The 27998-nt window shown below is 40.1% G+C and overlaps 5 protein-coding genes and 1 pseudogene across 19 annotated transcripts; 3 read left to right on the forward strand and 3 right to left on the reverse strand.

The window, feature by feature from the left end:
* Nucleotides 1–787: 787 nt before the first annotated feature.
* LOC141833947 (myb-related protein MYBAS2-like) lies at nucleotides 788–2745 on the forward strand. The gene is made up of 3 exons (XM_074721437.1): nucleotides 788–879; nucleotides 2025–2222; nucleotides 2349–2745. The coding sequence occupies exons 1-3, from the start codon at nucleotides 788–790 to the stop codon at nucleotides 2674–2676; spliced, it is 618 nt and encodes a 205-aa protein (XP_074577538.1). The 3' UTR covers nucleotides 2677–2745.
* Nucleotides 2746–4838: 2093 nt separating this feature from the next.
* On the reverse strand, nucleotides 4839–5456 carry LOC141833429 (uncharacterized). The gene has a single exon (XM_074720872.1). The coding sequence runs from the start codon at nucleotides 5447–5449 to the stop codon at nucleotides 4928–4930; it is 522 nt and encodes a 173-aa protein (XP_074576973.1). The 5' UTR covers nucleotides 5450–5456; the 3' UTR covers nucleotides 4839–4927.
* A 2546-nt stretch (nucleotides 5457–8002) lies between these two features.
* Nucleotides 8003–9263, reverse strand: LOC141833428 (putative sugar phosphate/phosphate translocator At5g05820; annotated as a pseudogene).
* Nucleotides 9264–9396: 133 nt separating this feature from the next.
* LOC141833430 (nuclear transcription factor Y subunit B-8-like) lies at nucleotides 9397–14650 on the reverse strand. Of its 6 annotated transcripts, none has more exons than XM_074720874.1 (7): nucleotides 14503–14650; nucleotides 14159–14416; nucleotides 13814–14074; nucleotides 13663–13734; nucleotides 13521–13571; nucleotides 11465–11533; nucleotides 9397–9998 (listed from the first exon to the last, which is right to left on the reverse strand). In XM_074720874.1, exons 2-3 carry the CDS (start codon nucleotides 14389–14391, stop codon nucleotides 13921–13923), a joined length of 387 nt encoding a protein of 128 aa, XP_074576975.1. In that variant the 5' UTR covers nucleotides 14392–14416; nucleotides 14503–14650; the 3' UTR covers nucleotides 9397–9998; nucleotides 11465–11533; nucleotides 13521–13571; nucleotides 13663–13734; nucleotides 13814–13920. The 6 variants fall into 6 exon arrangements, with proteins under 6 accessions (XP_074576975.1, XP_074576980.1, XP_074576979.1 ...); XM_074720876.1 differs by having other exon boundaries at nucleotides 9398–9989; XM_074720873.1 differs by having other exon boundaries at nucleotides 9398–10659.
* Nucleotides 14651–16325: 1675 nt separating this feature from the next.
* Nucleotides 16326–23554, forward strand: LOC141833426 (uncharacterized). 10 transcript variants are annotated; one of them, XM_074720864.1, is made up of 7 exons: nucleotides 16326–18240; nucleotides 20217–20348; nucleotides 20467–21443; nucleotides 21918–22016; nucleotides 22111–22248; nucleotides 22381–22520; nucleotides 23292–23554. In XM_074720864.1, the coding sequence occupies exons 2-7, from the start codon at nucleotides 20285–20287 to the stop codon at nucleotides 23311–23313; spliced, it is 1440 nt and encodes a 479-aa protein (XP_074576965.1). In that variant the 5' UTR covers nucleotides 16326–18240; nucleotides 20217–20284; the 3' UTR covers nucleotides 23314–23554. The 10 variants fall into 10 exon arrangements, with proteins under 10 accessions (XP_074576965.1, XP_074576964.1, XP_074576969.1 ...); XM_074720863.1 differs by having other exon boundaries at nucleotides 20220–20348; XM_074720868.1 differs by having other exon boundaries at nucleotides 16326–17425.
* Nucleotides 23555–24516: 962 nt separating this feature from the next.
* On the forward strand, nucleotides 24517–26652 carry LOC141832989 (zinc finger CCCH domain-containing protein 33-like). Its single transcript, XM_074720363.1, has 2 exons — nucleotides 24517–26494; nucleotides 26529–26652. The coding sequence occupies exon 1, from the start codon at nucleotides 24554–24556 to the stop codon at nucleotides 26435–26437; it is 1884 nt and encodes a 627-aa protein (XP_074576464.1). The 5' UTR covers nucleotides 24517–24553; the 3' UTR covers nucleotides 26438–26494; nucleotides 26529–26652.
* The last annotated feature ends 1346 nt before the right edge of the window (nucleotides 26653–27998 follow it).

Consider the following 27998-nt stretch of genomic DNA (forward strand, 5'->3'; position numbering starts at 1 on the left):
TCATCCCTATTCCACTCCCCACCTAAGAATCTTAGGACCACCTATGAATCTTCCTGTCCCCAACTCGGTGGCTGCTTACAAACTTAGAATCTGCCCTAGCGAGAAACAGGTGATAATGATATGTTAACCCTTTCTTCTATTCTCTGATCCAAGACCCAGGGTGTGGGGACGATTCAACCATAGTTTATCGCTCTTCATTATAGAGATAGAGCCGACCATCGCCTACTGCTTTGTTATTTTGAGGTGATGCAGAGCGAGTGGAATTGCTATAGGGACAGGAATGAATAAAGGAAAGAGCACGTCTAGCGAAATACCTCTTCTTTCTCTCTAGATCCATGTATCAGTCAATTTTTTTTCAAAAAAAATTGACTAATAGATTTTAAAAACTCTGAATCACTTCAAACTAAAATTAATATATTTTTGAAAAACTTATTAATATATTTACGCTCACAATTTCATTATAAAATATAGAAAAATGGTATTTATTAACTAACACCACTAATGGATTTCTCGAACTCCCCTTAGTCAAAAAAATATTAAAATTTTAAAATTTCGAATGGTGTAGGTTCATCTATCACTTCAAAATAAAACTCATATATATACTCATAAAAGCCTCTTAAATATATCCATACCCTCATATATAAAAATTAGATAGCATAATTGAGAGCGGATGAATTTTAAACTTGTAAAAGTCTAATAAAATTTGTCACAAACTCATATAAGCTAAGATCTATGACAATAATACTCACTAATCGATACCACTGATGAATTCCTAAGACACCCCACAATGGTTAGGCCTAACAACAAGTTCTCTGCAAGACTGCTGAGAGTTTATGGTGGCCTCACTGAGGCTATGCCAAGCCAAGAACTCTCTACAAGGTCATCGTAAACTCATAGCAATTAGGTTTGATCACGATCTTGTAGTGGTAGTGTGATAGCTAGGCCTGGTTGGCAACTCTCAACACAAGCCAAGTCACCGTAGCCAAGTCAGACCGTGAGCTTACCGAGGCCAAACCAGACCATAAGCTCGCGGCAGTCAAGGCAGTCCGCAACCTAACCGGCGGCCAACCATACTGCCGCCGCCGCCGCCGCCGCCGCCGCCGCCGCCGCCGCCGCCGCCGCCGCCGCCGCCGCCGCCGCCGCCGCCGCCGCCGCCGCCGCCGCCGCCGCCCTGCCGCCGCTGCCGTTGATCCACGTCGATGGACTGTTGATCCGTTTCCTTTGTATTGGTATTTTTGCAGGTAATTTCTTTTTTTTTTTAAAACTTTTAGCCGATGAGTCACGCATTGGCACTTTCTACGTTGCCAAAGTACTCGTCCATGTACAAAGCAATACGGCACCAACTTCGCTATCATTGACCGGCAAACAGCTGTGTAAATGCGTCCTGCAGGGAGAACAGTGTGCTCGGTCCTCTCAAATTCCTCCAGTGATTTTGTCAATTACCAATTTTTAAATTATATTTTTTTAAAAAAGGGAAATTCAACGATGATTCCTCGCGAGTACGGTAAATCTTGATGTCAGAATATTTAGAGACCGCGAAGAGATATGACCATGTGGAACCTCACTAGCAAAACAAGTTGGGTGAAACAGGTGGAAGCACTTGCAGCGGACAGAATAGGACGATATGAAATGTAATTACTCCGATTCCTCTGTGCATGTTGGGAGAGACAAATCAAAAGACCAAATTTGATCTACGACTTAATTCTACATCAAACAAGGATTTATGGATATTTGAATTTAAAAAATTAAAAGAAAAAAAAATAGGGGATATATCAGACATGACATCAGCTGAGCCGCTGTTAATGACTATAAATATGGAGGGAGAAGAGACGATGAGCAAAAACGAGGACAGAGGACAGAGGGGTAAGTAGAAAGACAACCAAAGGATGGCGGCGGAGGCGGCGCGAAAAGGGCCGTGGACGGAGGAGGAGGATGCTCGACTTGTATTTTTCGTTCGCTTGTTCGGTGAGCGTCGTTGGGATAACGTAGCGAAGGTGTCAGGTTTGAGTGGTGGCGGGGTGTAGTGATAAATCCGGCTTCCCCTTTGCTTTAACCTTGCACGCGCGCGTGCCCCCTTCCTGTTTGTTTGCAGGTCTCAACAGGTCCGGTAAGAGTTGCCGGCTCCGGTGGGTCAACTACCTCCACCCCGGCCTCAAACACGGCCCCTTGACCCCCCACGAGCAGCACCTCGTCATTCAACTCCACGCCGACTGGGGCAATAGGTTTGAGTACAACAACAAGCAAATTAACGAACAAGTTCCAATATAGATGCTATGTGTTCTGCCAACTCCACTAATTGAAATGATCCAGTTAAAGACAAACGTTTGAGTTTTATTTCTTCCTTTTAGGTGGTCTAGAATTGCACAGTGCCTTCCTGGTCGCACAGACAACGAGATCAAGAACTACTGGAGAACTCACATGAGGAAGAAGGCGGAAGAGCTGAGGATGAGCTCATTCTCCTCGTCTTCTTCGTTGTCGTCGCAGTCGTCGTCGTTGACTAGTGAAGGAGAAGTAGGACTTGTGGTGGATGGAGATGGATATAGTATGGATCAGATATGGAATGAGATCTCTGCATCCGAGAACTCGGTTGGTGGCTTTAGCATCGAAGAGGACAAGGACGGAGGCAGCAGTAGTATGTTGGAAGATTGTTCTGAATCCGTAGTGCTGTGGGAGTAGGATGATGAACACTTCCACATACTGCTGACAGTAGTCTTAGTGGTGCTAATTGTAGCTTACTGAGAAGATGTTTTATACTGTGATTAAGCTTTAATAAGAATTTGTCAAGATTTGTTATCATCTTTCTGTTGCTGACAGGATGATAACCTTGGAAATACTTAAAGCATGAACAGTATGTCTGGATGCTTTCTGCAAGAGGACTCGTAGAGTCTTTCTTGCGAAATAGAATTTTTCACTTTGAGCAAAAGTTGCTCTACCAGTTTTTTGCTGCATGATCAATGTATCTTTCCATTGCAAATTAATTATACATTGGTATTGGTTTCATGGCATAAAAAAAAATGCAGCAGCTTATATTCTCAGAACCATGCATCGTAGATAAACTTCGACTCACCACTGTTAAATTCATCTATGAATGAATTTTAGCCCGAGAAGAAGTTGAAACTGAGGCAGAGTTTCAAACAAAAACAGAGAAGATGCTGAAGGAAAGCTTATTTTAAGGTGGCTTATGATGCAGTTGTGGGTCACTATGCAAGTATAAATAGTGACTCTGATAAGTCATGTAGAGATGTCAGTGATAAGGAAGCGCACTACTCCAAAAGCTATATGCCCTTGTAATTCTAGTGGATGTCCTTTCTGCTGCATATTATCTTAGCATTATTTTCTGACTAAACTAAAGCTAGTGCTTCATCACCAGGCAACACAGAGGTCAGACTTCCTTTTCTGCTACAGCAAAAATCAGCATGCATTCCATTCCATCCTTGACAGTGACACTCATTTTGTTTGCCTAACGAGTGGTCGTCGATGCAAAGATGAAAACTAAATTACTGATTATTAATCATGGTCAAATACTGAGCAATCCAAATATTGAAAGCGTGGTGGTTGAGCCACAGGCAAGTTGATCTCTATAAGTGATGGAGCAAGATAACATAATTTGGAATCCAAATTTGCAGTAGTGGCGTCACCATCTACAGATGAGGTATGACAGATATGATAAAAGTAAATAATGACCTTCACATTGCTTTGAGAAACTTTATATGATTAACAACATGATTGCCAAATCGTCAGCAGACAGCAAGCTAATTAACCATGTATGTTTCTGATAATTATATTCCCTTGGGCCCTTCTGCTCATGGGAGCTCAACCACTCTCCCACTAAAGCCATTTGCCATTTATCTCTACGTCCTGTCCTTTGGAAATGACACCAAAGATGTTAATTTCTGTATATACATAACTGCAAGACAGTGGTCGCTTGGAAGATATTCCTGTTAAAATCATTGTGAATTGAAGGTGAAGAAGCGCAATAGTTTGATGTGATGAACGGTAAGAGTTTTGTCGCTTGTTTTATGTGTGCCAATGAAACCATTAACTTGCAAGACAACAAAGGAATTTCATTGTGTGACTTGAAGTGGGCTTCAGCAGATTCAGCCTTTGGGTCGAGAATTTAAGGGCTCGGTTAACCTTAGGTTGAATTCAAACAAATTATTAACAAACAAACAAACACACAAATAGTAAGTAGCCTGGTCTTGGTGTTCTTTCTAAGGAGGGATTAGTGTGTGAACGAAAGGAAAATATAATGTCCAAGAACTTCATAATAGCCACCAGTGAGGAGAAAAATAGTAGGACACAAGAAGAATATAATATAAAAAAAAGACAACTTATAATACACGATTGTGCATTATTCACGCCTTCAAAGTTAAATGAGTCATGGCCGCATAGCTCAGACTGTTTGACTAGATGGATAACCTAAATCACATGTGAGAAAAACGACAAAAGCCTTTTATTCTTTCATCATTAACAGAAAGACTCAATGAGTTTTATCAAAGTAAATAGTAAAATAATTAATAATATTGAATTGTAGGAGCATTGGTTGTCGCTAAATATGAAGGTAATATAAAATTTTCTCTGAAAAGAATTAGAATTTTTCCATGAAGCACTTAGTCAAGCTTGGCAAATCACGACTTTGATTTAACGTTCTAAAACTTCTGGTTCGCAATAATTTGTTTCTTTTCTTTTTTTTTTCAATGATCCACCTAATGCAACACTATTAACTGCTCCATCTCTTCCATCACTTTTCACATTATGCTCTTGTAGTTATAAGCAGAAGAAAGACAAAGAGATTGTATAACATTCCAAAATATATACAGATCAAAAGTTCCCATCAAATGATTTTTTTTTTATCTCTCTCAGATTAATGGATTCCAATTGCATGCATCCTGATCGATTAAATCACTGAAATGGAAGACAAATCGATTTAATGGAAGCATTCCATCACCACGGGACCCGAATCTAAAACCTCAATCTCAAAAATCTTGCTACAGCGGTCGCCCTCGCCGTCAGCCGGCGGCATGTTGAGGTCCAAGCCCAGCCCCCTCGACTTCTCCTCAGTTTTCATCTCTGCGTCGAACCTCGCGGCGGCGGGGCCGGCCCGGTGGCGCCTCATGTGGCCGCCCAGAGCCTGGCCGATGGCGAACTCGAGGCCGCAGACGGAGCACTCGTGCGCCCGGGGCTTGGCCATCTCCCCGCGGTGGGTGTCTTCGGAGAGCCTCGGCTTCTTGTGGCTAGCCCGGTGGCCGCCGAGCGCCTGGAAAGACGAGAACTGGCGGTTGCAGGTCTTGCACTCGAAGACTCTGTCGGGGGACGGGGAGCGGCCAGCGGCGACGTCGATGATGCCTTCGCCGCCGCGCGAGAGAAGCACCAGCACGTTGGCCAGATGGATGCTCTCGACCTCTGTTTTCTCATCTTCGAAGACGACGTGATCTCTGAATCGCTTCATGATAACCAACCACTACAATTAATTATTCGGTATTAATTAACCGATCGAAAGAAACAGAGGAGTCGAGGAGAAGCAGAGGAGCAGGCAAGGCAAAGGCAAGGAGCTTGCTATTTATGGGCAACTTGGCTAAGCAGCAACTTAATGTGAAGGGATCGAGTCGTTGGAATTAAGTTGTGTTACGTGACTTGGTGAGTTACGTTGGGGATACCAGTGTGGGGATACAATTTATAGAAAGGCATCCTCAATGTATGAAGGAATAATTCTCTATGAATAATAAAAAATTATTATTATTATTAAATAAAATCACTTTCCATAATTAAAACAACAAATACACTGTACCACTACAACTAAATAAAAATATATATATTGTAATTAAATTCTTTGCTAAAATAAAAAAAAGATCTACTAGTATAACTTTAAAAAATGCAGTTACTATATCTTTAAAAAAAACACTTATTATAACTAATTAAAATTTTATTACAATTAAATAAAGGAACCTGCCATAATAGAAATTAAAACAAAATGCATGCATTTACATTGTCAAGAATTAATTTGTATTGGAGAACAAAGATGAGCAATCGGTTACAGCAATAGTAATAGAATTACATACTCAATGCAAGGCTATAGTTTAAAGGATAAAAAAATAGCTTTGGCTGAGTTAGTAACCATGTGATAGGTTTGTCACATTGAGCAAGAGTCGATTCCTAACGAAGTTGGAGAATTATCCTCTCACATGGGGATCAATTTTAGCTTCCTTATTTATTTTTTTACAGATAGCTATGGGGCCAATTGTGTGAGGCATCCGAGTCAACGTATAACCTTTAGGGTAAAAAAAAATAAATGAACACATATTATCAAAAAGGCCTTATTTAAAAAAAAACTAAAAGAACACTCTTATATATATATCCTATTTAAAACTAGTCAAATACTATTAACATAGTTTTAATCAATTTTGTTATAAAATGGAACAATTTGATTAAAATTATTTTGAATAACTTCAATCAAAATAATTAAATAAGATAGCTTTATTTTTGTTAGATTGCTGTTGTCTTATATTATTTTTCGACACTAAATTTATGTTGCCAATCTTGTAGTCCTAGCCTGTTAATCAGGTTTATAAAATTCTTTAGCACTGTGCTGTCGTCCATTAATTTGTCTTTGTCTATAAGCAACGGACGAACATCGTCGACGTCGTAAAATTCTTCTTGTGCGTGCAAGTTGACCTCATCCTCTACGTTTGACTTCCATTAGAGGTACGAACCACAAGTTTGACTATCTTAAACTTCGTGGTTATCCATTAAGCTAAACGATTCTCTAGACGAGCGAACAATTAGTTAATCATAATTATGAACTTAAACTAAACCAAATAACAACAATTAATTTGCCTGGTATTGGTTCTTTCCACCCTTGTTATGAAGCTCCCAAAAGGAAGTTGCTCTCCAACGAGTTCATCAAACAAAAAAAAACTTGTTTGGCTTCTGCAATAATTAATCGACTTAAACAAGCGAATTATGATTCAACAAGCTGCAGATGGCCTATCAGATGCTCTGTTTATCTCTGAAAAAAAAGGCTTCGAAAGTCATACTGAACACGCATTAGAAAACAGTGTGCAGGTTTTGGAGGGTATAATTTAATCGCAAGGAGATCAAAAACCGCACGAAATGGGCCGTCGTTGACCTGCAGAATATTTAAGTGGTTTAACCTTGAGATGCCAAATTCGTGCTTTTGCACTGTAGCTAATTGGCTGTTGCAGTGTCATTGCAGACGCTGCTCCTTGTTAGTGCTACTCAAGTCTCAATCAAGTAAGTTCATCGGTTTTGACTTTTTGATTCAATGAATCTTGAAATGGGATACAAATGGTTTTGTCGATAAACAGAGCAACAAATACAAACTTGTTTTATTAAAAAGTCAAGAGGATGAAGTGTCAGATTTCTGCTAGTTTTGGGTGCTCAGAATCAGAGAAGCCACCAAATAGTCCGACTTAAATTTTCGATTTAAAATATGCAAACTGGGAACGAAAGTAGTCACACAGGGCTGGTATATGAGATTGACTTTTGCTATGTCTGATCAGGACAGGTTTTTGGTAGATAAGAGTGAACTGTAGAGAAAACAAGTTTGTTCCATAAGCTGTAACTTATCTAAGATTAGGTGGAGAAAACGAAAGAAGAGTGATGCAAGACAGTTTAAATTTTTGTTCTCCAAAATGTTTGAAGTCGCCCCCAGGTTTCTGTCTGATCCTGATAAATTTCCAGGGCCATACAGATTGAGTTGAATGTTACAGTAGCACTTTGCTATGGTTAATGCATTCGGCTATTGCCGTGTCTGTCTTATTAGGTTAAGAGCATTACCATGCTTCCAAATTAGGTAGAACTCTTGTCCTTGCTGCAAGAAACAAAGAATCAATCTGGGAAATTATTGATACTATAAGTTCCGTTCAATTTTCCCTTCTAGTTCCGTTCTTTCGAGCAAGAACCAAACCAAACACTTGTACAGTTTTTTGGTTTACAAAAATAAACAATGCAAAATGTGACAAAAGGATTCCTTCTATCTCTATCACTGCTGATCTCTGGCTCCAACCTTTTCCTCTATTATTATGTGCGATTTAGACCAGTCAATGCATATTGGAAGAGAGAGTTGGAGCACTACCGCATTTGTTGCACCTTTTAGATTCACTGTAGAGGATGACACCTACAACCGTGAGGGTGTAGCGTAGCCAGCCATCCCAGTAAAAGATACCCTAAATATCAGCCAAAGAAGAGTTGAAGAGGAGGTATAAGACAAACTTGAAGTCCTCTCCAGCCAGTGCCAGCGTTACGCCGATCACATTCTTCTCCATTATAATTATCGCAGGCCAGGAAGGAATTACTGCTATTGGAGATTCATGGAGCTCAATTTTTCCCTTGGATACTAAAAATCAGAACATTACGAATGTGTAGTATGGTAATGGAGAGCTTCAAAATAGGATTTCGGAAATTATAGTAACTCATTTAGACAACAGAAGGAATGTAATACTCACTCGACATCAAAATTCCTTGTAACACAGTCTTGAAAGCCCTAGCAGCAGTAGCACCGATGCATACAATGAAACCAATCAAATGAAAACTTGGCTCCGCCTACAAAGTTGAATAGTACAATGTTAATTCAACTATCAGTTTGTTGGTTGATTAGCAAATAGAACTTTGTAGTTGCTGAACTAGTTTCATACTACGCATTCAGCCAGGCAACGAGCAGTTGAACTAACACCACTGGCGACAACGACGCCCGCACCCACAGGTACGAGGGTAGCGTAGGTGATCCAGGATCCCCGGAGCCGGCGGGGAGTCATAATGCACGCAAACACGGCGGTGAAGAAGGGCGTGGAGACCCCGACCGCCTGGTTGAACGAGACCGGGACGTAACGGAGGGAGACATTGCCGCTGACCACGGACACACAGAACACGAGGCTAAGCGCGGAGATGTTCAGGAACTGGACCCGCGACCGAACGGACTGCACCGGCACTAGCTTCAGCCAGGCAATCGCGACGGAGCTGAGGACGGAGCAGACCGCCATGTGGCACATGGCGAGAAAGATGGGGTACTTAACCCGTATCTGCTCAGAAGGTATTTGTTGAGGAGCAGCACCGCGATGTTGGAAGAGTACCACGCCGTGACGAGGCCGAGAGTGAAGAACCTCGCCGTCGGCAACGCCGACAGCCAGTCCGCCGCCTTCTCGCTCATTTCTGCCTCAGCCACCTTCTCGCTCATTTTCGAATCTCTGTGGTGCAGGGAAACGATTTTATGCCGCAAGTAGGAGGTCGACGGAGAAGCTTGGGAAAAGATTCTATCAGTTAAACAACACGAGGCGGTTGGTAATTGAGGCATAGAGCATGATTAAAAAATGTGAGAATCTTTTTTAAAAACCACTGTTTTTTTTAATAATTTGATCATAAAAAATACGTTTTCAAATGTCTCATATCCTGTTTTGTTGTTCAAATTTGTATCTACAATTTTACTAAGACCGCCTACAAAAATTCCGATGTCCAATCAATCCGAGTTACGCTCCTAAGTACATTTAAAAAAAAATAAAAGAGATTGTTTTTATTTCCAATATAAACCAGTTTAGGGCTATAACAAAATTGTACCTAGCCCAAAAGAATCAAGCGAACAAGGACATGGAACGCTATCTTAAAAGCACAACAAAACATTCTTGCAAATGAACCTTTAGACCAAGAGTTTAAGCACTTCATCTTTCTCACCAAAAGACTGCTGTCTACCTAAAATTGAAAAAGAATACAATAGAGGATAGATCTGCATCGGACCAAATGGACTTGAAAATTCACCTGATAACTAGTTGTTAAATTTTATGAATACAAGCAATCTACACAAAAATAAAGGGCCGTTGTGATCAAGTGAATCCATACACGAAATTATAGTCAATATTGAGGGGAAAAGACTGAGAATAATGTCACCATGAAGAAGACTCACTAAATGTGTCTTGCTTTCAGGAAATCATATATGCCATGAATGAAACTGCTGCATTCCACAGTAATGAATGTACTGCCTGCAAAAACTTAATTCAAGCAATGGAATCAGAAACGCTACAAATACAAAGATAACAAGTGAAACACAGCTTACAAGACTGACAAATGACAAGGCAAGCAGCTAAAAACAAGAATAGCAGTAGAATCCAGACGCAGTTAATAGGTCTAAATCCTGAAAAGAAAGTATAAATAAGAAATTATAGGCGAACATCCAATATTTAGGTCTATTATCTTTCTCCCAATATTGTAACTGCAAAATTTTGCCAACCTGTTATTAGCTTCTATTTGGGTCACTTCTAATCAACTTTTCTTTCTCGCTTTTTTCTTCTCTCTTCTCCATGAAGGTGCTGTAGCACTGAACTAAATTCGCTGCTGTTCCCACTTTCATCTTGGAACCACACTAAATCCTAGAAGCAGGCTGTCATCCTTGCATCAGGTGTAACATGCATTGCTACAATTTTGGCGGTTCAAAGTTTCACATTCTGCAATTTTTATGTGCACTTGGGCATTGTGAATGCTTCAATGTCAAAGCTGATGAACCTTCAGTTGCTGTAGGCAATAGGCATTGCTCAACTCTACCACGCATTTGTGAGTAAATTACTTGGGGTAAGGTCACGAGTCATGTGATGTGGTTTCAGCAAGCATTTGATTGGAGTTTGTGTAACATCTCCCCGTACAAGGTGGCCCTGACTACAGCAATGGCAAGGCCCACAAATGTGATAATGTGATGAAGAGAATACAAAGAAGAGGGAGATGGGAGCAGAGAAATAAACAATAGAAATTCTGACCAAAAACCCCAAAAATAATTTAGACCAAAAGATGCTTAGTGAGCATTGCCACCAAAGTTAAGTGACACACTAGTAATTCAGAAAGATTTCTTATGAACCAAATTGATAGGAAAACTGTCAGTGTATGATTCTAAGCAATTAATTTCATGAAATTTAGAAAGCACTTATTCTATAAACTGTATATTGCACAAGCATACAGACAAATAACCAGATTCAATATATATTCCAGAGTCCAGACTAAAGATCAACGAGGATATGCATTTATGTTTCATTTACACAAGAATCTTTATGGTATAGTAAAAAAGCAACCATGAAGTTCAACTGCTAGATCCAAAGTCAAAAGACGATGTATACATGTGGATGTTGAGGACATATATTGTCAAAATCAGAGGATAAAAATTATGCCAAAACTAAAAATTAGCATTAACAAAAATAAATCATCCTTATAGTAATCCTTACCTATTCACATTTGAAAGAGGAACCCGTGAAAAGATTTTAGCAAAGTAGTAGAAAAACAACAGCACTGAATATTATCTAATCTTCTCTTAGCATGTATCTCCAGAATACAATCAGATTGAGGTTTTCTTTTTGTTTTGATTTCTGAACAAAAAAATGATGCTTAAATGCTCCATTTGACATTGTTTGCAAGATGAATAACAGCATCAATATTAAATGAACATCATGTACAAAATAATCAGAAACCTTACGTGGATGAATTGTAGCAACTGGGAAATGTAAACAGATAAACACCAAGTTCATAGATCACCACTTGGGAACTACATAATAAAAAGAAAAGAAACGTTACTATTACTCACCTCAATGGAAGTTTAAATCTGCTGCAACATGTGTACTATATTCTTAACCAGATACTAACTAGCATTAACAACTCCATTGGATGATTTATCTTGCTCACATGGATAACTTTTAAATGCAATATTAATGCAGAACTTGGTAGGAGAAAAAGATGTATGGAAAGGAGAGGAATTAGACTAGAAAAAGGTGGAATTGTAGAAAAGTAGTCAATATGATAAAAATGTTATTTTTCTACTTTGCTTATGTGTTGTGAATATGATAAAAATACATGTTATTCTTCTACTTATCTAAAATGCATTTTAGAAAATTCCTATAAAAGTAATTCTTTGTTTATGTGTAGCAAATATGATAAAAATACAAAAGTAATATGATTTTGATTACTTTTTTTTAGAAATATTATCTATTAGGAAAAAAATGCTTGCATAGTTAAATTAAAAAATAACTATTTTAGATTAACAATTTTGTAGTCATTTAAAAATTCCTTTCATAGCAAAGGCATTATTTATAATATGATTAAAGAATGAAAGAATTCACACACAAGGTTCTAAAAGGTGTATAACTCTAATTTCCACCAACATGTTCATCTCATGATCATTCATGTCAAGGTTTAATGAAGAACTAATTTAATTCTACAAAAAGGCATCTTTCTATTAAGAGCACATAAACTATTTAAGGCGAGTCACACCCAACAGCCCAGTCAAAATTTTACCGCTTCAATGTGTGTTTCAATTTATTCTGGCCCCTTATGTTTTAAAAGCTTATTGAATGTTGCCCCTTGTCTAAGCAATCTGCCATGGCAATTATAGGCCCACCAATACCAAATCATTATAGGCACGTCAGTTTATGTCGGTTCATCCTCGAACCACATATTTACTAGAGGCTTCAATATCTCAATGTGGATTATTGAACCCAATCTTGTATAGTTCAACAGAAGTCAGCATGTTATACAAAACTTTAGGATTTAGGTGTTATTATTTGTGTTAATGCATCTACTTGTTAAATTTGAACCCTATTATTTGCTTCAATTAATATTAGAATTTAAGTTTAGTAAACATAACATCTAATCTTTTATGTTAAGAAAAATTTTAGCTTCTGGCATAGGCATTTCTCCCAGTTAACATCTTGAGCAAAAGTCCAACAGAAAACGAAAAGAAAGCTAATCAATTAGAATGAAGGCAAATGCAATATATATATATATATATATATAAAGCAATTAGCACTTAGAAAAGTCAAAATTAATAATGCACGAAATACATAAACTCTGAAGATAAGGATAAGTAATGTAGTTAAAAAATACAAGATTTAGTTATTTGCCAAAAAAACTGAATTCATTGCAGAGAGATAATTAAGTAATTCTATCAAGTATAAACAACCAGCGGACTCAATTTTTCAGACAAAAAATAGGTATAAAAATTAGGAAGTATGAAGCTTAGGAAGCAAAATACTATCACGACAATTCAATGAACAAATTGCAAGGGATATTGGCCCATCCAGTTTTGTTGGGACAAGGCATGTACAATCAAAAACCTAATAAAACTACTTGTAGCATTGAAAGAAACATTAGTCCACAACTTTCAAGATTTGATGTCATTTACTTCTTATGCATGGAAAGCTACAACTGCTGTATAACTCTAATTTCCACCAAAGGATGCCCTTGACATAAAGATCACTCACAAGGAAAATTATTATATCCATATACAGCCACAATTATATCATCTATTAACCAAGTAAACTATTGAAAAGACAAATACTCTCAAAGCAAATTATTTAAAACTTGTGTACATAGATTAAAATTGAATTTGTATGAAATAGCAATTATATCAAACTAAAAATGATAAAACCCACAATAACGATAAGCAAACAACGATAAAAGAATACATATCTCGTTCCAGTTTAAGTCTCATGCATTGATAAAGCTTACAGATTCACGAACATTGAAAGGATAAGTACCTGATGATTCACATAGTTCATGTTCTGTGCAAGAGAACTTTGGTGAAGAACCTTGTCATACCAATTATCACATAAGTTTGATCAAAACTAAAACAACTGAACCTTTATATAAGAAGAATATAAGAATCATAAGACATGGTACCTGGTATTCTCCGGTTGTGTTTGGGCTAGGGTGAGATCCCCCCATTTCTCTCCTTGCAGAACCTTCACCGCCCTGAGGAGGAAAGAAACTTACATATTCTTCTTAAAAGTGTTAACAACTAAAGATAGGAAAGTCGAACGGACACAATTACCTCCAACTATAACACCCATTTGCAGCAATAAAATCCATCCGATTGGGAGAAGGGGGGGATAACAAATACAGAAGAATCATCAAGAATCAGATTAGATGATTAGAAAATCAGCAAATATAGCCTACACATACTTCACGATATTTCCGCAGATACACCTTCAGCGGCTCAATGTAATCTTCAAACCCTAGCGTCGCCATTGCCCACAGAAGATCGTCCCCGTTGATCGTCTTCCTCTTTTCCTTCTGACACCGATCGCTAGCTCTGTTATCCCCAGAGTCACCATCACATCATACATTTGGATCAATAAACGAAGACACAAAGAGGAGAGGAGGCAACCGATCTCACTCGCTGGTGACAAAGCTGATGAACTCAGACACGCATTCTTGCATCGTCTCCTTGGCGTCCTTGGCGACTTTTGCGTTGGTGGGGAGGCCCTTCTTCACGATTCGAATGATGTTGGCGATGGGGAGGAAACGATCTTGCTCCCTTACGCTGCTGTTACCATTGCCGCCGCCGCCCCCGCCGTTCTCGTGGCTCCCGGCTCCTTCGGCGGGGCTGGACGGAGATGCCTCTTCCATACTCCTCTGCCTTGCCGGTGGAACGCTAGATCCATCGCAAAGATCACGGAAGGAGAACCCTAAATCGCAGGAGGCGAGAAAGCGACGAGTGATGATGCTACCGATACTAACCTTTGGTTGATTTCGTATTTGGCGCGCGGCCGGGAGTTGTTGATTAGTTTTTAGTTGGCAGATCGAACGCTGGAGAAGCAGAGGGGAAGAGGAGGCGACGGGGGCTGATGAGCGAGGGAAGCGACGAGTCCTTTATCACCGTCGTCCGTTGGCGGATGCGATGCGGCGCTGGTCTCTGTCGCGCCCTTATATTGTTTGGGTCGCCGATCCAATGGTTAAACAATGACCAAGTTCTTTTTTATTAGTTGGGCACGGTTAAATCAACTGGAACATACGAATTTTGGATCAATAAATATGTGAATTAATAAAAATGTTGGATCGAATACTTAAATTTATATTCTAGATGATGTGGCAGTATCTACATGGTACTCAGATGACGTATCAGACTTGTATGTAACATAGCAGTGTCTATGTGGCATCTACGTAGACAAAGAAAAATGATTGGACTGTTGACTGGGCAAACAAATGACAACCATTGATCAAAGAGATGTAATGAATTGATATCATTTACGGTTACTGCTATCCGTAAGCATTGTAGCGGAGCAATATCGTTTACGAAGATAGTATTGAACACTAGCCGATATTGATCCATATCAATTTACATCCTTTCCGAAAGCTACCAGAGCTATCAACACTAGCCGATATCGTTTACGATTACTGTTATCCGTAAGCATTATAGCGAAGCAATATCGTCTTAACGACCCATATCAATTTGCATAGTTACCAAAGCCAACAGTAAGTAATTGCTAGCTTCATCTGAGTTACATTTATCATCTTGCAATATTTCACTAAGTTTTTTGAAATTCCACGACCATCTTCACGTGTTAAGACTCCATATCCTTCGCCCCCACGGGCTTGCTCGCATGGTTAGCGCAGGGCAGTTGCTTATGAGGCTTTGGATTCGATTCCTGCGTGAATTAAAAATATTTCTAGCCATGATGAGAAAAAGGTCAAAATGACTGTCCGTGATTTACTCCCTCTGGACACTTGTGGGGCCGGGACCAGGGGGCCGCTAAGGTGGCGGTTCCACCTTATGCTACCATAAGACTCCATATCCTTCTCTAGCAATCACCAGCAATTCCGAGCTACTTCGTAGTCCAAGATTTGACGTCAACTCAAAGTCCAACGAAAGTTGGAAGGTCAAACTTGACTGCGCCGTCGAATAATTACCACCACATCACCACACAAACACGAACACGTTTGTGCTCCTTCCTCGAGCTTCTTTAATTCTTTCTTTCTTGATATCCCCACAAATTTCTTGTTTCGTACTTATCCTTTCAAAGTCTGTTTAATGGAATGCGGAGTTTGGTATTTGTTTCAGGTTTAGAAGACGGCGCCGAGAAGCAATTCCAATAATTTTGTCGACTCGCACACGTTTACCACTGCTGTAAGCTTATCATACCGTCTCCGTTACAAAATCCTTATGCTTCTGAGGCGGCCAATCGCATAGGCTAGCCAAGGCGTGTTGCCTTGGATTTATTCTGCTGAATTGCCTGATTAATTTATTTATACGTGACCCAGCGCAGTTGATTCAGTCAATTCACTGCCAGGAGGGGGACAAAATGGCATTTAGGAATTAACAGGGACGAAAAAGAAAAAAGGCAAAAAAAAAAAAGAGAGAGTTAAGCGGAAAAGAGTTGATCGACTGCAAAAGGTTGGCACCGCCAACCCGGGCCCCCCACCCCGGTCCCATAAGTATGAGGGGGAGTAAATGGAAAAGAGTTAGATCGAGCAATTAAGGATGGTTGCTCCGTTTTCTTCTCCTTGCGTATCTCTATAAAAGCCGGAGGAAGGTTGCGGAGGAGGAAAATGCGATAGCGGTACCTTGTCGCCATTGAGTAATCCTTCCTTCCGTCGGCGTCCATCCCTCCTCTCTTCCTGCAACCCTAAGCGAAGGGTGGGCAACTTCGTGGCGGAGGAATTTCGTTAGGTATCATCATCTGATCGTTCTTTTTTGCTTATTTTCTGATCGATCTTGGTTATACCGACAATAGGTTTGAAAAATATACCAAAATCTAACGTTAATGGATTTGGTGTCTGGCTTAATCTTCTGCAAGAGGAGAATCTGTGGGCTCAATTTACCGTAAAATAAACCACGTATTAGGATCTTTCTTGCATTGCGGGATCTTTGTTTCGGCTTCATCCATCGAAATCGGTACATGCATTTCTAGTGCTAGCGGTTTGTTTATCTTTTGCAGGACTTGTGATTGGAACTTCCGAATTATTGGACTAGATAATTAACATGTGTGTTGATCCCTGGAGATCCAAGTCACATGTGAGGACGGTTTGTCTGATATTCACGCTAACAATTCTACCAGAATGTCAATAGATGCTATGGGTTTGTCGCTCTGTTTTCTTAAATACCCATTGTCGCATCTCGTACTACGGTCGTCTGCCATTACAGCTTTGTTCTAAAAAATTAGCTTATTTTGGGTCTAATGTAGAAGGGAGGATCAATCGATGTCTGGGCTTTTTTCATTTAGATTTAATAGGTATCGATGTTTCATTTTCCTCTTATTCTAAGTGAGAGAATGAGGTTTGTTTCATATACAACATAGGCATGCATTATGTAATTTTGCAGCATAGTAAAAAGGGTAAATTGTTTGCCTTCTTCCTCTTCATTTTTGTTTGACCAAGTTGATTATAAGCTACTTGCAGGTTTTCTGTTTTTCTCAAAGGGAATTCTTGGGATTTTCTTGTATTTGGTATGCTCATATGAAGAAATGTTCACTTAGCTTTGCCGTAAAGGATATATTTCAGACCAGGACATAGTTTTTTTTTTTGTTTGCATGGATTGGTGCAAAGCATGAACAGGATCTAACAGGTCAATGAGTTGATCCAGTAACCAAGACACAGGGTTTTCTTTCACGTTACCTTCTACATTAGAAGTCACATTTATGGAATGAATGCTTTTGGTATCAAAGTTGAGTTCAGTTTGCTATTTTCTACCAATTTCTTGTGTTGATTTTCTACCCTACTTACCATCTATATTCTCAATTCAGCCAATTATATTGATATCATCAGAGTTGTGTGGTCCAATCATTTCATCTTGACTGATACATTGTACACAAGAGACTTCTTCAGCTTTATTGAATACTGCAAGTACTAATTCCCAGTTAGTTTTGAGTTGAATTGGTTATTGTTGCTATTGAACAGCCAATAGTGGAGATTCTACTAGCTAAATTTCTTATAAGATTCACTGATGGTATCACAGAATCACCAAATACCATTTTCTATTTAAATACAGACTAAGGTATAAATACAACTATTCCTATCCTTGGTTTACGGATATCCTTGTTTTAGGGCTATTATTTAGCTTCACCTCAGTGACATCTTTGACTTTTGCTTCTTTGAGGCTGATTGAGCGCTGACTGTTGCATATCTTTGTTCATTCACATCCATCAGTCAACATGAAACAGGAGAACTTCCAATAAATTAATTCCAAGGCAGGCAACCATAGCACTTTCAGTCAGTTTCACTAGCCAGATTTTGTTCAATTTGTGAATGTGTTTTGTTGATCTGAAGAATAAGGAATCAATTACCTGAGGTGCATGCTGGTATTTTTGCAGTCCTATGGAGAAATGCCTCATCTTTTACAATCCTGGAGGGAGAAATATCATATGCTGTACATACATGTGTTAATATCATTTCTTGTTTGAAGAGTGGTTCATTCTCAGAGAACCTTTTTCTAGAGTCAAAACTGATAGTAGAACTCAGAGGAAAAATTATGTACTGAATGTATGTAAATTAAACTCTAAAACATTTGTCAGTATACTAATCACAAGATGTCTTTAAATGTTGGAAACATATATATTGATTTTCTAAATGTGTACCCTTTATTTGGTTAAACTAATTTACATTCCTTGCAATATCAAACCAAGTGACATGCAGAGTTGAATTTTCTTAAAATATTGATCATTTGGCATTGGATTACAAGTTTCGTGTTACACTCAAGGAGGAAGTTCACAGTAAATTAAGTTGCTAATTTGATATGTAGAGTGAAGACTGAAGACTTGACTGAAGATTCAACTGCTTCTGATTATAGGGTCAGGGTGTTTAGGCGATTTACCATGAAGCGATTTTTTTTAAAAAAAATATTTAGATAAAAGGAGTATTATGCTTCCATTAAAAGATGGTTTGGCCAACTTATAAGTTCCAATACTTGCACTCTTAATTTACCGCCTCCCAAGTATCATTTGATATCAACAGTTGGACACCCATATTTCAAGTGGAGACACTTGATACTTCTATCAATCACATGTAATACCGTGTCAAACCCTTGTATGCACACGTATGTTAACACATATACTTGTATCAAGTCCAAGTAGCATAGCTTATAAGTGTTTGTTAAGATTGCACCTTGTAGATTGTGAAACTTGCTGGCTTTAGTTTGATGGTTGCAAAGGATGTTTCTATGTTTCCATGAGTTGAGTCCTTGTCATGATAACATGATTTATTTATTACCAAATGTATTTTCTTATCATGCATGCTTTTTACCTACCTCAATTGAGTAGCATTCTATGTTACCGCAGGTAGTGTAGTATAGCTAATTTATTAAGTGTTGAGAGAGATGAACTGTTGGCATAACTCCTTAAGCTACTCATTACTTCATTAGTCATAGTTGTTTTTTATCTGAACGAACCTTGTAACACAACTGAAACTCTTTAACATTTAATTGATTCCACTCTGTTACAATCACTTTTTTTTTCTGGTCCTGAGATACAGCAACCTTTAAAGTTTCAATTCATTGTAACTACTTCGGAATCACTACCATAACAACAACAATTAGTCTTAAAACAACTAATGAATTACTGCTAGAAATGCCTAGAACGAACTGTTCAAAGGAACTAGTCAGTTGCCAGATAAAAACAATTTAAAATAGGTTTTGAAGTCATTTTCTCTTCATATGACAACTGAAGCATAACCGCATATCACAGGAGTCATTCCTAATATGTTACTGCATCTTAAATTGGCCTAGGGCTACATAACTGATCCATTTTTGTTTAGCTAGACTTATGACTGGGTTTGTGTTAAGGATTGTAATACTGATCTTGAAATAAAGAACAGAGGTTTGTGCATGAAAAACATTGCAATGGCAAGACAGAACTTTCAGATGGATAATTTGAGTTACAATGGAGTTGGTGGAGTTTACTGTTTCAAAGAGAGTGGGTAGAGCTTACTAGTAGGATGCCTTGTTGCTTTCTTACCTGCACTGTGATAATTGAATTATGAATGATCTTTTGCCACAAATTTTCTACTGTTTATATGTTAAATATATCATTAAATTAAAGTTTCTTTTATGATAAATGGTGTGTCTTGAGTCTTGCCCTCCTGATTACTACTTTCAGTAAAATATTGCAAGATAAAACTGTTCTTAGGACACTGAACATCTTCATGAATTGGTATCCAAACTCTCCATTTTGATATTTCATCATAACTTATATTATTTGGAGGAGAGGTGGAAGTTCATGATTCTAATTTCTGTGTTAAAGTCCTCTGTTAAGTGTATGAACTATCTGACTTTGGGTATTAAGAAAAAAATCTCTCTCTCTCTCTCTCTCTCTCTCTCTCTCTATACTTTGCTTTAAGTCAAACAAGCTTTCTGCAGAGAATTAACTTCATATGGTGGTGAACTGACTTTGCAAGTTTATCCTTGTTCTTTTGGACCAAGAATTTTCCCATTATCCAGTTGCTAAAACAAGGTTTTCTTTCAGCAGATCTCCTTTTAGCTGAAATCACAAAGCATCTGCTAGTACAAAATCTCCTGTGCAATAAATTTTAGATGCCAGAGATGGAGCATAATGAAGCCTGTAATCATCCTCAAAATCATGCTTGCTTATGCTCAGGTACTTAATGGAATTTTCTTCTTTTATTTTGCAAGGATTGGGTTTATGTTGTTTGATTATTATGTTTAAAAATTTGAATTGAAGCCTTTGCCATGAAAATGATTCTTTGTTCTTACAGCACCAGCCATGGCCAATTCCACCGCTTCTGAATTTGCAACAAGAGCTAATGATCATCCACCATCTAGTTTCATTTCAACATTTCCAACCTGTTTTCCCACTAATGCTGGATCATCAAATAGCTCATATGTGAACATGTCTAGTGGAGGTTTTACAAGCTTTCCTTCCAACCAAGTCCCACACTGGCCGCCTCCTTATAATCAACCTCTCAGTGGCAATGAATGTAGCACCAGTTATCCTCATATTGACTACAGAGTGGTTGCTTCCAAACGGAAAAACCCAACTATACCTCTTGATGGTGGAACTAATGTTGCTAGGTATCCCCAAGTTGGAAGTTCATTGAACCATCCCTCTTACCCTGTTAATGTAGAACCAATTATTCCTCCACCTCCTGAAGACTTGCCTTTGAACACTATTAGCATGCCTGCCAGTTATAGTAGCAATAACAATCTACGCAGTGAAGGATCACAAAGGAATGTGAGAAGCCGGCATAGTGAAGAATTTCAGACGCAGTCCAATCCAGCTTGGTACAGTACATCAAGAGATACTGTGTATGCTCTTTATGGGACAAATGATGCAATGTCAGGCTCAAGAATGACTCAGCAGTGGAGCCATTTTCCTGCACACATGATTCCTCATGGATGGTTTCCTGCACACAATGTTGGCAATGGTACAAGTGCCACCAATGGTGCTTATCATCATCTCGTTCAAAATAGAAATCAAAGTGCTCCCGTGTCAGCTCTTCAATTCCCTTCCATTCTAAATATGGTGCCAATCCAAAGTGCCAGTGGCCACAACTATTCTTTTATTCCTTATAACAGAGCTGTTGGAGCACCGGTAGGAGTGGAAGCAGCTGCATCTTCCAGATCTCTAAGGCCGCTACCTATTACAAGCCATGGGGTCAGTGCAAGAGGCTCTCAGCAGAGGTCTAATTTGACGACTAATAGACGTAACACCCCCAATAGATGGGCACCCGAGGTAGATTTTCTTAATAAGATGAGGAGATACTACCTAAATAACTTTGTTATGTGGTTGCATCAATCTGATGTTTCATCTAATTATTCTAGAAAACATTCACTGCGTCCACATTGCATCTCATATGCTCATATAGTCGTATGACATAGTAGAATAAGGCCATGTTAGTTTATTGTTTTAGCCCAATTTAGTATGTTTTGTAATGGACTAGCCATGAAGAATATGTTTGTTTTGACATTTAAAAAATTAATGTCTCCTAGCTAAAAATAATAACGTAAATATGATATAACAATTGTTTAATGGATTGAAATAAAATAATGCGCAATAGGATTAGGCTTGACATAAAATTAATTGCAAAAAATTTATTAGTTTCTCGTACTCTCATATTGCTCATCAACTATGTAGTTAGCTAAACCTGATTCCACTGTATAAGTTAGTAGAAGTTTAGAACCGTGTGTTTATTTCATCATGTTGCAGAGTGCTTTTATGGCTGACCGGTTGGCATTCTATGACACTGCAAACCTACATGATCAGCACAGAGACATGAGATTGGATATAGATGACATGAGCTACGAGGTAAATGAAAAAAATCATTTTTTTTTTTTGTATTTTACTTGGATGATCACAAGTCTTTAGGTTCTCTCAGTAACTCAAGACTTATTTTTTTCAGGAACTACTTGCCTTGGGAGAAAGGATAGGAAATGTCAGTACAGGATTGTCAGAAGAGACTGTCTCAAGCTGCATGGTTGAGACAGTTCATCATTCTTGTCAACAAATACAGGATGAAGGAAAGTGTGCCATATGCCTGGTAAAGGCCAATTTCTCTAACCAGTTGTATACTCGTCCGACTATTAAACTTGATTAAACTTAATGTGAAGTTTGTTCCACCTGTTTAAACTGCAATAAGATTTCACATCTCATGGGTGATATGTTGCTGCAGGAGGAATACGAGGACAATGAAAAATTGGGAAGGCTGAAGTGTGGACACGATTACCATATTTGCTGCATCTCGCACTGGCTGAAAACGAAGAACATTTGCCCAATCTGCAGGGTGCCTGCTTCCACTGATGCTTCCTACAAGTAATGATTTCTTTACAAATAAGCTCAGCTAGGCATGTTATTTTGTTCTTGTAAAGCTCCTAAGGATGTATAACAGTTTCACTGTCAATTTGTAAATACGGTCCCAAAATTCTTCCTTGTTAAAGATTTAGGTTTTCGTAGTAGCAGTTCTTGGACTAATAAACTGGATCTTCTCAAATTCTTACTCGACTCAACCTCCACCATTATTGCTAATTAAAATGCCCTCAAATGGCCTCTATGCCCACGCAAAGGGGGCTCAAATTAAACACGCTGCCGAAGCGGGTGCGGGCCAAACATTCATGGTTTTATTTACTAAGAAAGAGGGCGGCAACAGAGTTGGATGCGGCACCTTCTATATTTGTATTGGGGTACTTTGATTCTGTTTTAAATGAAACTGGCAAAAGTATTGCTCGAGTCTTCAATGAAACTAAAAAAATTCTGTTTTACATTGTCAATGGATTCATATTGTTTTTTGAAAAGAAAGCAATTTTCAGTAAGGTGAGATTCTGATAAGGTTATTTTATCTTCTAAGTTTTTTTTTCTTTCATTTTTATCTCGTGCTTTATTTTTTCCTTAAATAAGTGTTGTACTTGCTTAATCTCTTGATGGAGTATAGCTTGATGTAAAATCATTTCCAGCATAGCTAATTTCTTTTTCTTACTTTTTTTTTTTGCCCGCTCTATCAAATATGTTGTTTGATCTATGCTTGATTATTAATATTTGAATCACATATTTACTGTATCTAACTAATACATTCTTATTATCGACCAGGTCAAATTTCAAATGTTCGTAAATTTTGTGGATGAATTATAAATAGGAGGTCACTGTTTTGCTGAGATGATGGTATAATAGATTTGAGTCGTGAAAGATGACGGAGATAATAATGACTTTGTTGAGTTAGATTCAGAGTTTGCTAATGTTATTTTTGATGATTTTGAGAGTGATTTCAAAGCGACTACGAGATTTCTTGCTGGTTGAGCTTTTCAAAACCTACGAGCATCGTATTGTGCATTTGAATAACATGAGAGATTACATTGCTGGTAGAAAAGGAGATTTCATCTCTAATAATATGAGTTTATGAAATTTCTGTTGTCTCCATCGATGATGATTGATAGAGAAATCAAAATAGGATTTAGGGGAGTATTGCTCAGAGCGTGGGTAGAAATTTCCCTTGTTTTAGAGTAGGTTATATTTAAATTATTTAGCAACACATATCAATTCGATGGTCCCAATTGGGTCCAATTTAAATCGACGACTCTAATGGTCAATTTGTCGATTTTGGATAAAAGCTAAGAAGTCAGTGTGATTTCCAATCAGATAAATTTAGTAGATCAGTAACCCAACGTGCGAGAAATGTTGGGTTCCAAGATGGCCATCAGAAAGCATGGCCCACTTTTGACTCGTCCAATTATTCTAAACGCCGAGTCGCGAACTCGCAATTAGGGCCCCACTTTTGCCGCCACCCACTTCCTCCACCCTTCCTCCCTCCCTCCCTCGACGGAAAAATGTGACGGCGAAGTTAGCAGTTATCTCATTATTGAGGTGGGGTCCAGAGTTCGACGGGTGGCTCGCTGCCACGTATCGGCGAAGCAAGTGACGCCGTTAATCCGCGCCTCATTGTCAAACGACGTCACGCTGGTCCCGCGTATCATTTCGTTTCATTCGGACGGTAGGGCGAAGGCAACTTCCCCGCGGTCCACCTTTTGACCCCGGCGCCTTCTTCACACGTTTCTTATATCGGTCCGATTTAATTATTGTGATTTTTCGCGTATCAGCACCAATAGTGTTCCAGATTCCAAAATCACACCTCAACGAAAGGCACGACCGGCTTATTAATTTATTTTGAGTATGTATTACACCCTCAGAGAGGTCATTTCATGAGGTTAGGTTTCTTGGATGTGAAATTATGGATAGTTTTGGAGATTATTGAATAATGCACCGCACGCGCCTACAAAAGCGGCCTCCATAGCAGACTTTCCTCATTACTCGAATTTCCAGTTTCATTTTTTTAAAGCTTCTTTTTAACAATTAACATGTGCCCCGGCCACCGCACGCCCGCCTCGCCGCCGACCGGCACCGTGCGCGATGCGCGAAACCCTTCCTTAGAGGAGGCCGCGCTTCTCCTCGAGCTCGCCGCCTCCGATGACCTCTCCGCCTTCAAGCGGGAGGTGGAGGATGCCGGCCTTCCGCTCGACGTCGCCGCTCCGTGGTACTGCCGCTCCTCCGCCGGAGTCATGGCGTATCAGCTACGGACACCGACCATGATCGCGGGCCTCTACGGCAGCACCGCCGTGATGGGATATATCCTCTCCGCCTGCCCCGCTGAGTCCGCTCGTTGCGCCGCCACCGACGGCGCCACCGCTCTCCACTGTGCTGCCGCAGGTGGCTCCGCGGCCTCCCTCGAGGTGGCGAAGCTCTTGATCGCCGCATCTCCCGACGTCGTCGACGCCGTCGACGCGAGCGGCAACCGACCAGGGGACATCGTGGCCCGGCAGCTCTCGAACTCCGTCTTCAAATCCCTCGAAGTACTCTTGAGATCTCCTGTTTGTCCTAGGGTTTCTTCCCCAAATAAAGAGGTAGCCAAAGCAAGCGAGAAGAAGGAATACCCGCAGTCCCCTGATTCGGTGCTTCCGGACATCAATTCCGGGATCTACGTAACCGACGAGTTCCGGATGTATGCTTTCAAGATTAAGCCGTGCTCGCGCGCCTACTCCCACGACTGGACGGAGTGCCCCTTCGCCCACCCTGGCGAGAACGCCCGGCGTCGGGACCCACGGAAGCACTCCTACAGCTGCGTGCCGTGCCCCGAGTTCCGCAAAGGCACTTGCCGCAACGGTGACGCCTGCGAGTACGCCCACGGGGTGTTCGAAAGCTGGCTCCATCCGGCACAGTACCGGACTCGGCTCTGCAAGGATGAGACGGGATGCAACCGCCGAGTCTGCTTCTTTGCGCACAAGGTGGATGAGCTACGCACGGTGAACCCCTCAGCCGCTTCGATGACTGGAACCGCGTTGCCATCGCCCGGATCATCGCCACCACCGCCAGGTGTTTCATCCATGGACATGGTGACGGCCTTGTTGTTGATGCAGCAGTCTGGTTCGCCGGCGTCTTCTCAGACAGGCAGCGTGGCGAGTCCACAACCGTTGCAGCTGCCGAGCAGTAGGCTGAGGGCTTCAAAGAGTGCTAGGAACATGGAGGTAGACCTGGGGGTTCTTGGATCGGAAGGGTATCAGAAGAAACTTATAGATGATGTCCGAAGAACAAACAGCTTAGCTGCAGCCGTAGCTGCTGCTGGAGCTACTGATTACAACCACTTGCTTGGTTCTGTCGATCCATCGTTACTAAACAAACTGCAGGGGCTTTCTGTGAGATCGATGCAGCAGTCTCAGTTGCTGTCTTGCTATGGTGGTTCCTCATCTGCCTCCCCTCCTTCCATCGCAACATCTTCCTTCGGTCTCGACCATTCGATGGCCAAGGCCATCATGAACTCAAGAGCTTCCGCCTTTGCTAAACGCAGTTTAAGCTTCTGCGACCGCGGAGCAACTGCTGGGCGTCAGTCCACTCTCTCCGCGATGACGATGACGGCCATCCCACCACCGGCCGAGTCGGATTGGGGCTCACCAGATGGTAAATTGGATTGGAGCATTCAAGGTGAGGAACTGAACAAGCTCAGGAAATCTGCTTCCTTTGCATTCCGTAACAATCAAGCCATGAACGGAGGCATATCTTCGGCCACTGGCTCGAAAGAACCCGACGTGTCCTGGGTGAATTCTCTGGTGAAGGATTGTCCTCCGGTGGCTCCAGTGGGCAGGATGGGCGCAGGCAAGCAGCAGAATGGTTATCCACTCAGGGATGGAGGCAATTCCCATGGCTCTGAGTTTTTCTATCCTTGGGTGGAGGACAAGATAATGGCGTAGCCGATGCGATGACCAACTACTGACCTGTTTTTTCATTATATATGTTTTCTTGAAACAGTTGTAGCTAATAGAATGCATGAAGGTGGTGAAGATCTTGAATTTCTTGGGTAGGGGAGATGAGTCATCCATGATTTTCAAGCATTCAAATGTTCTTTGAATCTTGTATCAGTAGAACAGTTTGATACAAATTGTCTCCTCTAGTATTGTTAGCTTCAGTTCTGTTTGTTTTGGAGGAGATTGCATCAGTTATAGCCAATACAATGATTGTGAACCCTGTATGACTGCAACTTACATATTTGCTTGTGTATGTTTTGGAGGAGATTTCATAATAATTTTGAAGAGGGAATATTTTGTGATTTAACTATGTTTCAACTCAAACAGTATTTACCGTGGCAAAAAAAAGTTTCAAGCCATAATTTCAAATGTTGCCAACAATATATAAAATCTAAGAAGACAATATCAAGGTTATTTTCCGTTATTGAAGTTATGGTCAATTACTATAATGAATTAAAACTTAGACAGACTCAAATAAAGAGAGTATAATTACATCCGTCTACAGTTTGGATAACAGAGTTGTCTGGTTGTAGATGAAAATAAATAAATACAACTCTAAAATTTTGTCTCGAAAAATATACCATTGCTGAGATTTTAAAGAAAGCTTATAATCAAATGGACACATTCTTTCTATATCATTTTAAAAAAGAATATTATAATCTAATACATTAACACGCGTCCAGTTTGTGAAATTTAACTTTATAGCTATTTAACCAATCTAAATCCAAATCCAAATGATTAACCTAGCCAAACTGAAAGTCGCTAATCCTGAGACTAGACCCAACTTGAATCTACATGTTGTGGTCGTGAGGAACGGGTCTCGGTTAATCAACCCAATGAGCCCAAATCGAGTTGAACGCCTTCGAACACCCAAACCGAGTCGGTGGAGCCGAGTGGGAGCTCTTCGCAATACAAGTCTGAGTCCTCAGAGATACGGACTCCTAAAATCTGATCCGAATCCTTGAAGCAGACTCCTCAATCCGAACCAAACCGACTCTTAGTAGATACCCGAGTCGATTTTGGCCGGAGCAGCCAAGTCGATTCGGAGATTGAGTCGGATTTGCAGGACCACAGACCTCCTGAACCGAGTTGGCCCCACAGGAATGCTAACTTTGGAGGCTGGTCCGAATCCTTGAGGTGAACTCTCCCACCCGAGTCGAGTCAACCCACTCAGATTTAAGCCATGCCGACTCCCCGCCTCTGCCCTGACCCGATCCTGATACTCTTCAATTCTCGTTGCCCTTCCCTATCAAAGACCACTCCTCCTATCATACGGTATGAGTAATGTCTCCCTGACACCCCTACTACTAATCATGGTTATACTCTGACAGATGTATGTGAAATGACCCTTCAATTGCAAATCAACGATAGGACATAGGCTCTGAATATCCCATTCCTTCTGACAAAAGCCCTACCGATGATGGGACATCCACCTTGCTTACAACTTGACATGACGCCTATTATAGATATATAAGGTCAACCCTCCTGCAGAGGGAGGTATGCGCTC

This window comes from Curcuma longa, chromosome 8 (genome assembly GCF_044706935.1).
Source record: "Curcuma longa cultivar G26 ecotype Majalengka, Jawa Barat chromosome 8, ITB_CL_G26_1.1, whole genome shotgun sequence".
NCBI classification, from domain to species: Eukaryota; Viridiplantae; Streptophyta; class Magnoliopsida; order Zingiberales; family Zingiberaceae; genus Curcuma; species Curcuma longa.

Coding starts and splice junctions, on each gene's coding strand:
- LOC141833426 (XM_074720864.1), top strand. CDS start 20,285: ATGCCAGAGATGGAGCATAATGAAGCCTGTAATCATCCTCAAAATCAT. Junction 20,349..20,466: donor TCATGCTTGCTTATGCTCAG/GTACTTAATGGA, acceptor TTGTTCTTACAG/CACCAGCCATGGCCAATTCC. Junction 21,444..21,917: donor CCAATAGATGGGCACCCGAG/GTAGATTTTCTT, acceptor ATCATGTTGCAG/AGTGCTTTTATGGCTGACCG.
- LOC141833947 (XM_074721437.1), top strand. CDS start 788: ATGGTTAGGCCTAACAACAAGTTCTCTGCAAGACTGCTGAGAGTTTAT. Junction 880..2,024: donor AGCCAAGAACTCTCTACAAG/GTCATCGTAAAC, acceptor GGCGGGGTGTAG/TGATAAATCCGGCTTCCCCT. Junction 2,223..2,348: donor CACGCCGACTGGGGCAATAG/GTTTGAGTACAA, acceptor TCTTCCTTTTAG/GTGGTCTAGAATTGCACAGT.
- LOC141833430 (XM_074720879.1), bottom strand. CDS start 14,391: ATGGAAGAGGCATCTCCGTCCAGCCCCGCCGAAGGAGCCGGGAGCCAC. Junction 14,075..14,158: donor ATCAGCTTTGTCACCAGCGA/GTGAGATCGGTT, acceptor TGGGGATAACAG/AGCTAGCGATCGGTGTCAGA.
- LOC141832989 (XM_074720363.1), top strand. CDS start 24,554: ATGTGCCCCGGCCACCGCACGCCCGCCTCGCCGCCGACCGGCACCGTG.
- LOC141833429 (XM_074720872.1), bottom strand. CDS start 5,449: ATGAAGCGATTCAGAGATCACGTCGTCTTCGAAGATGAGAAAACAGAG.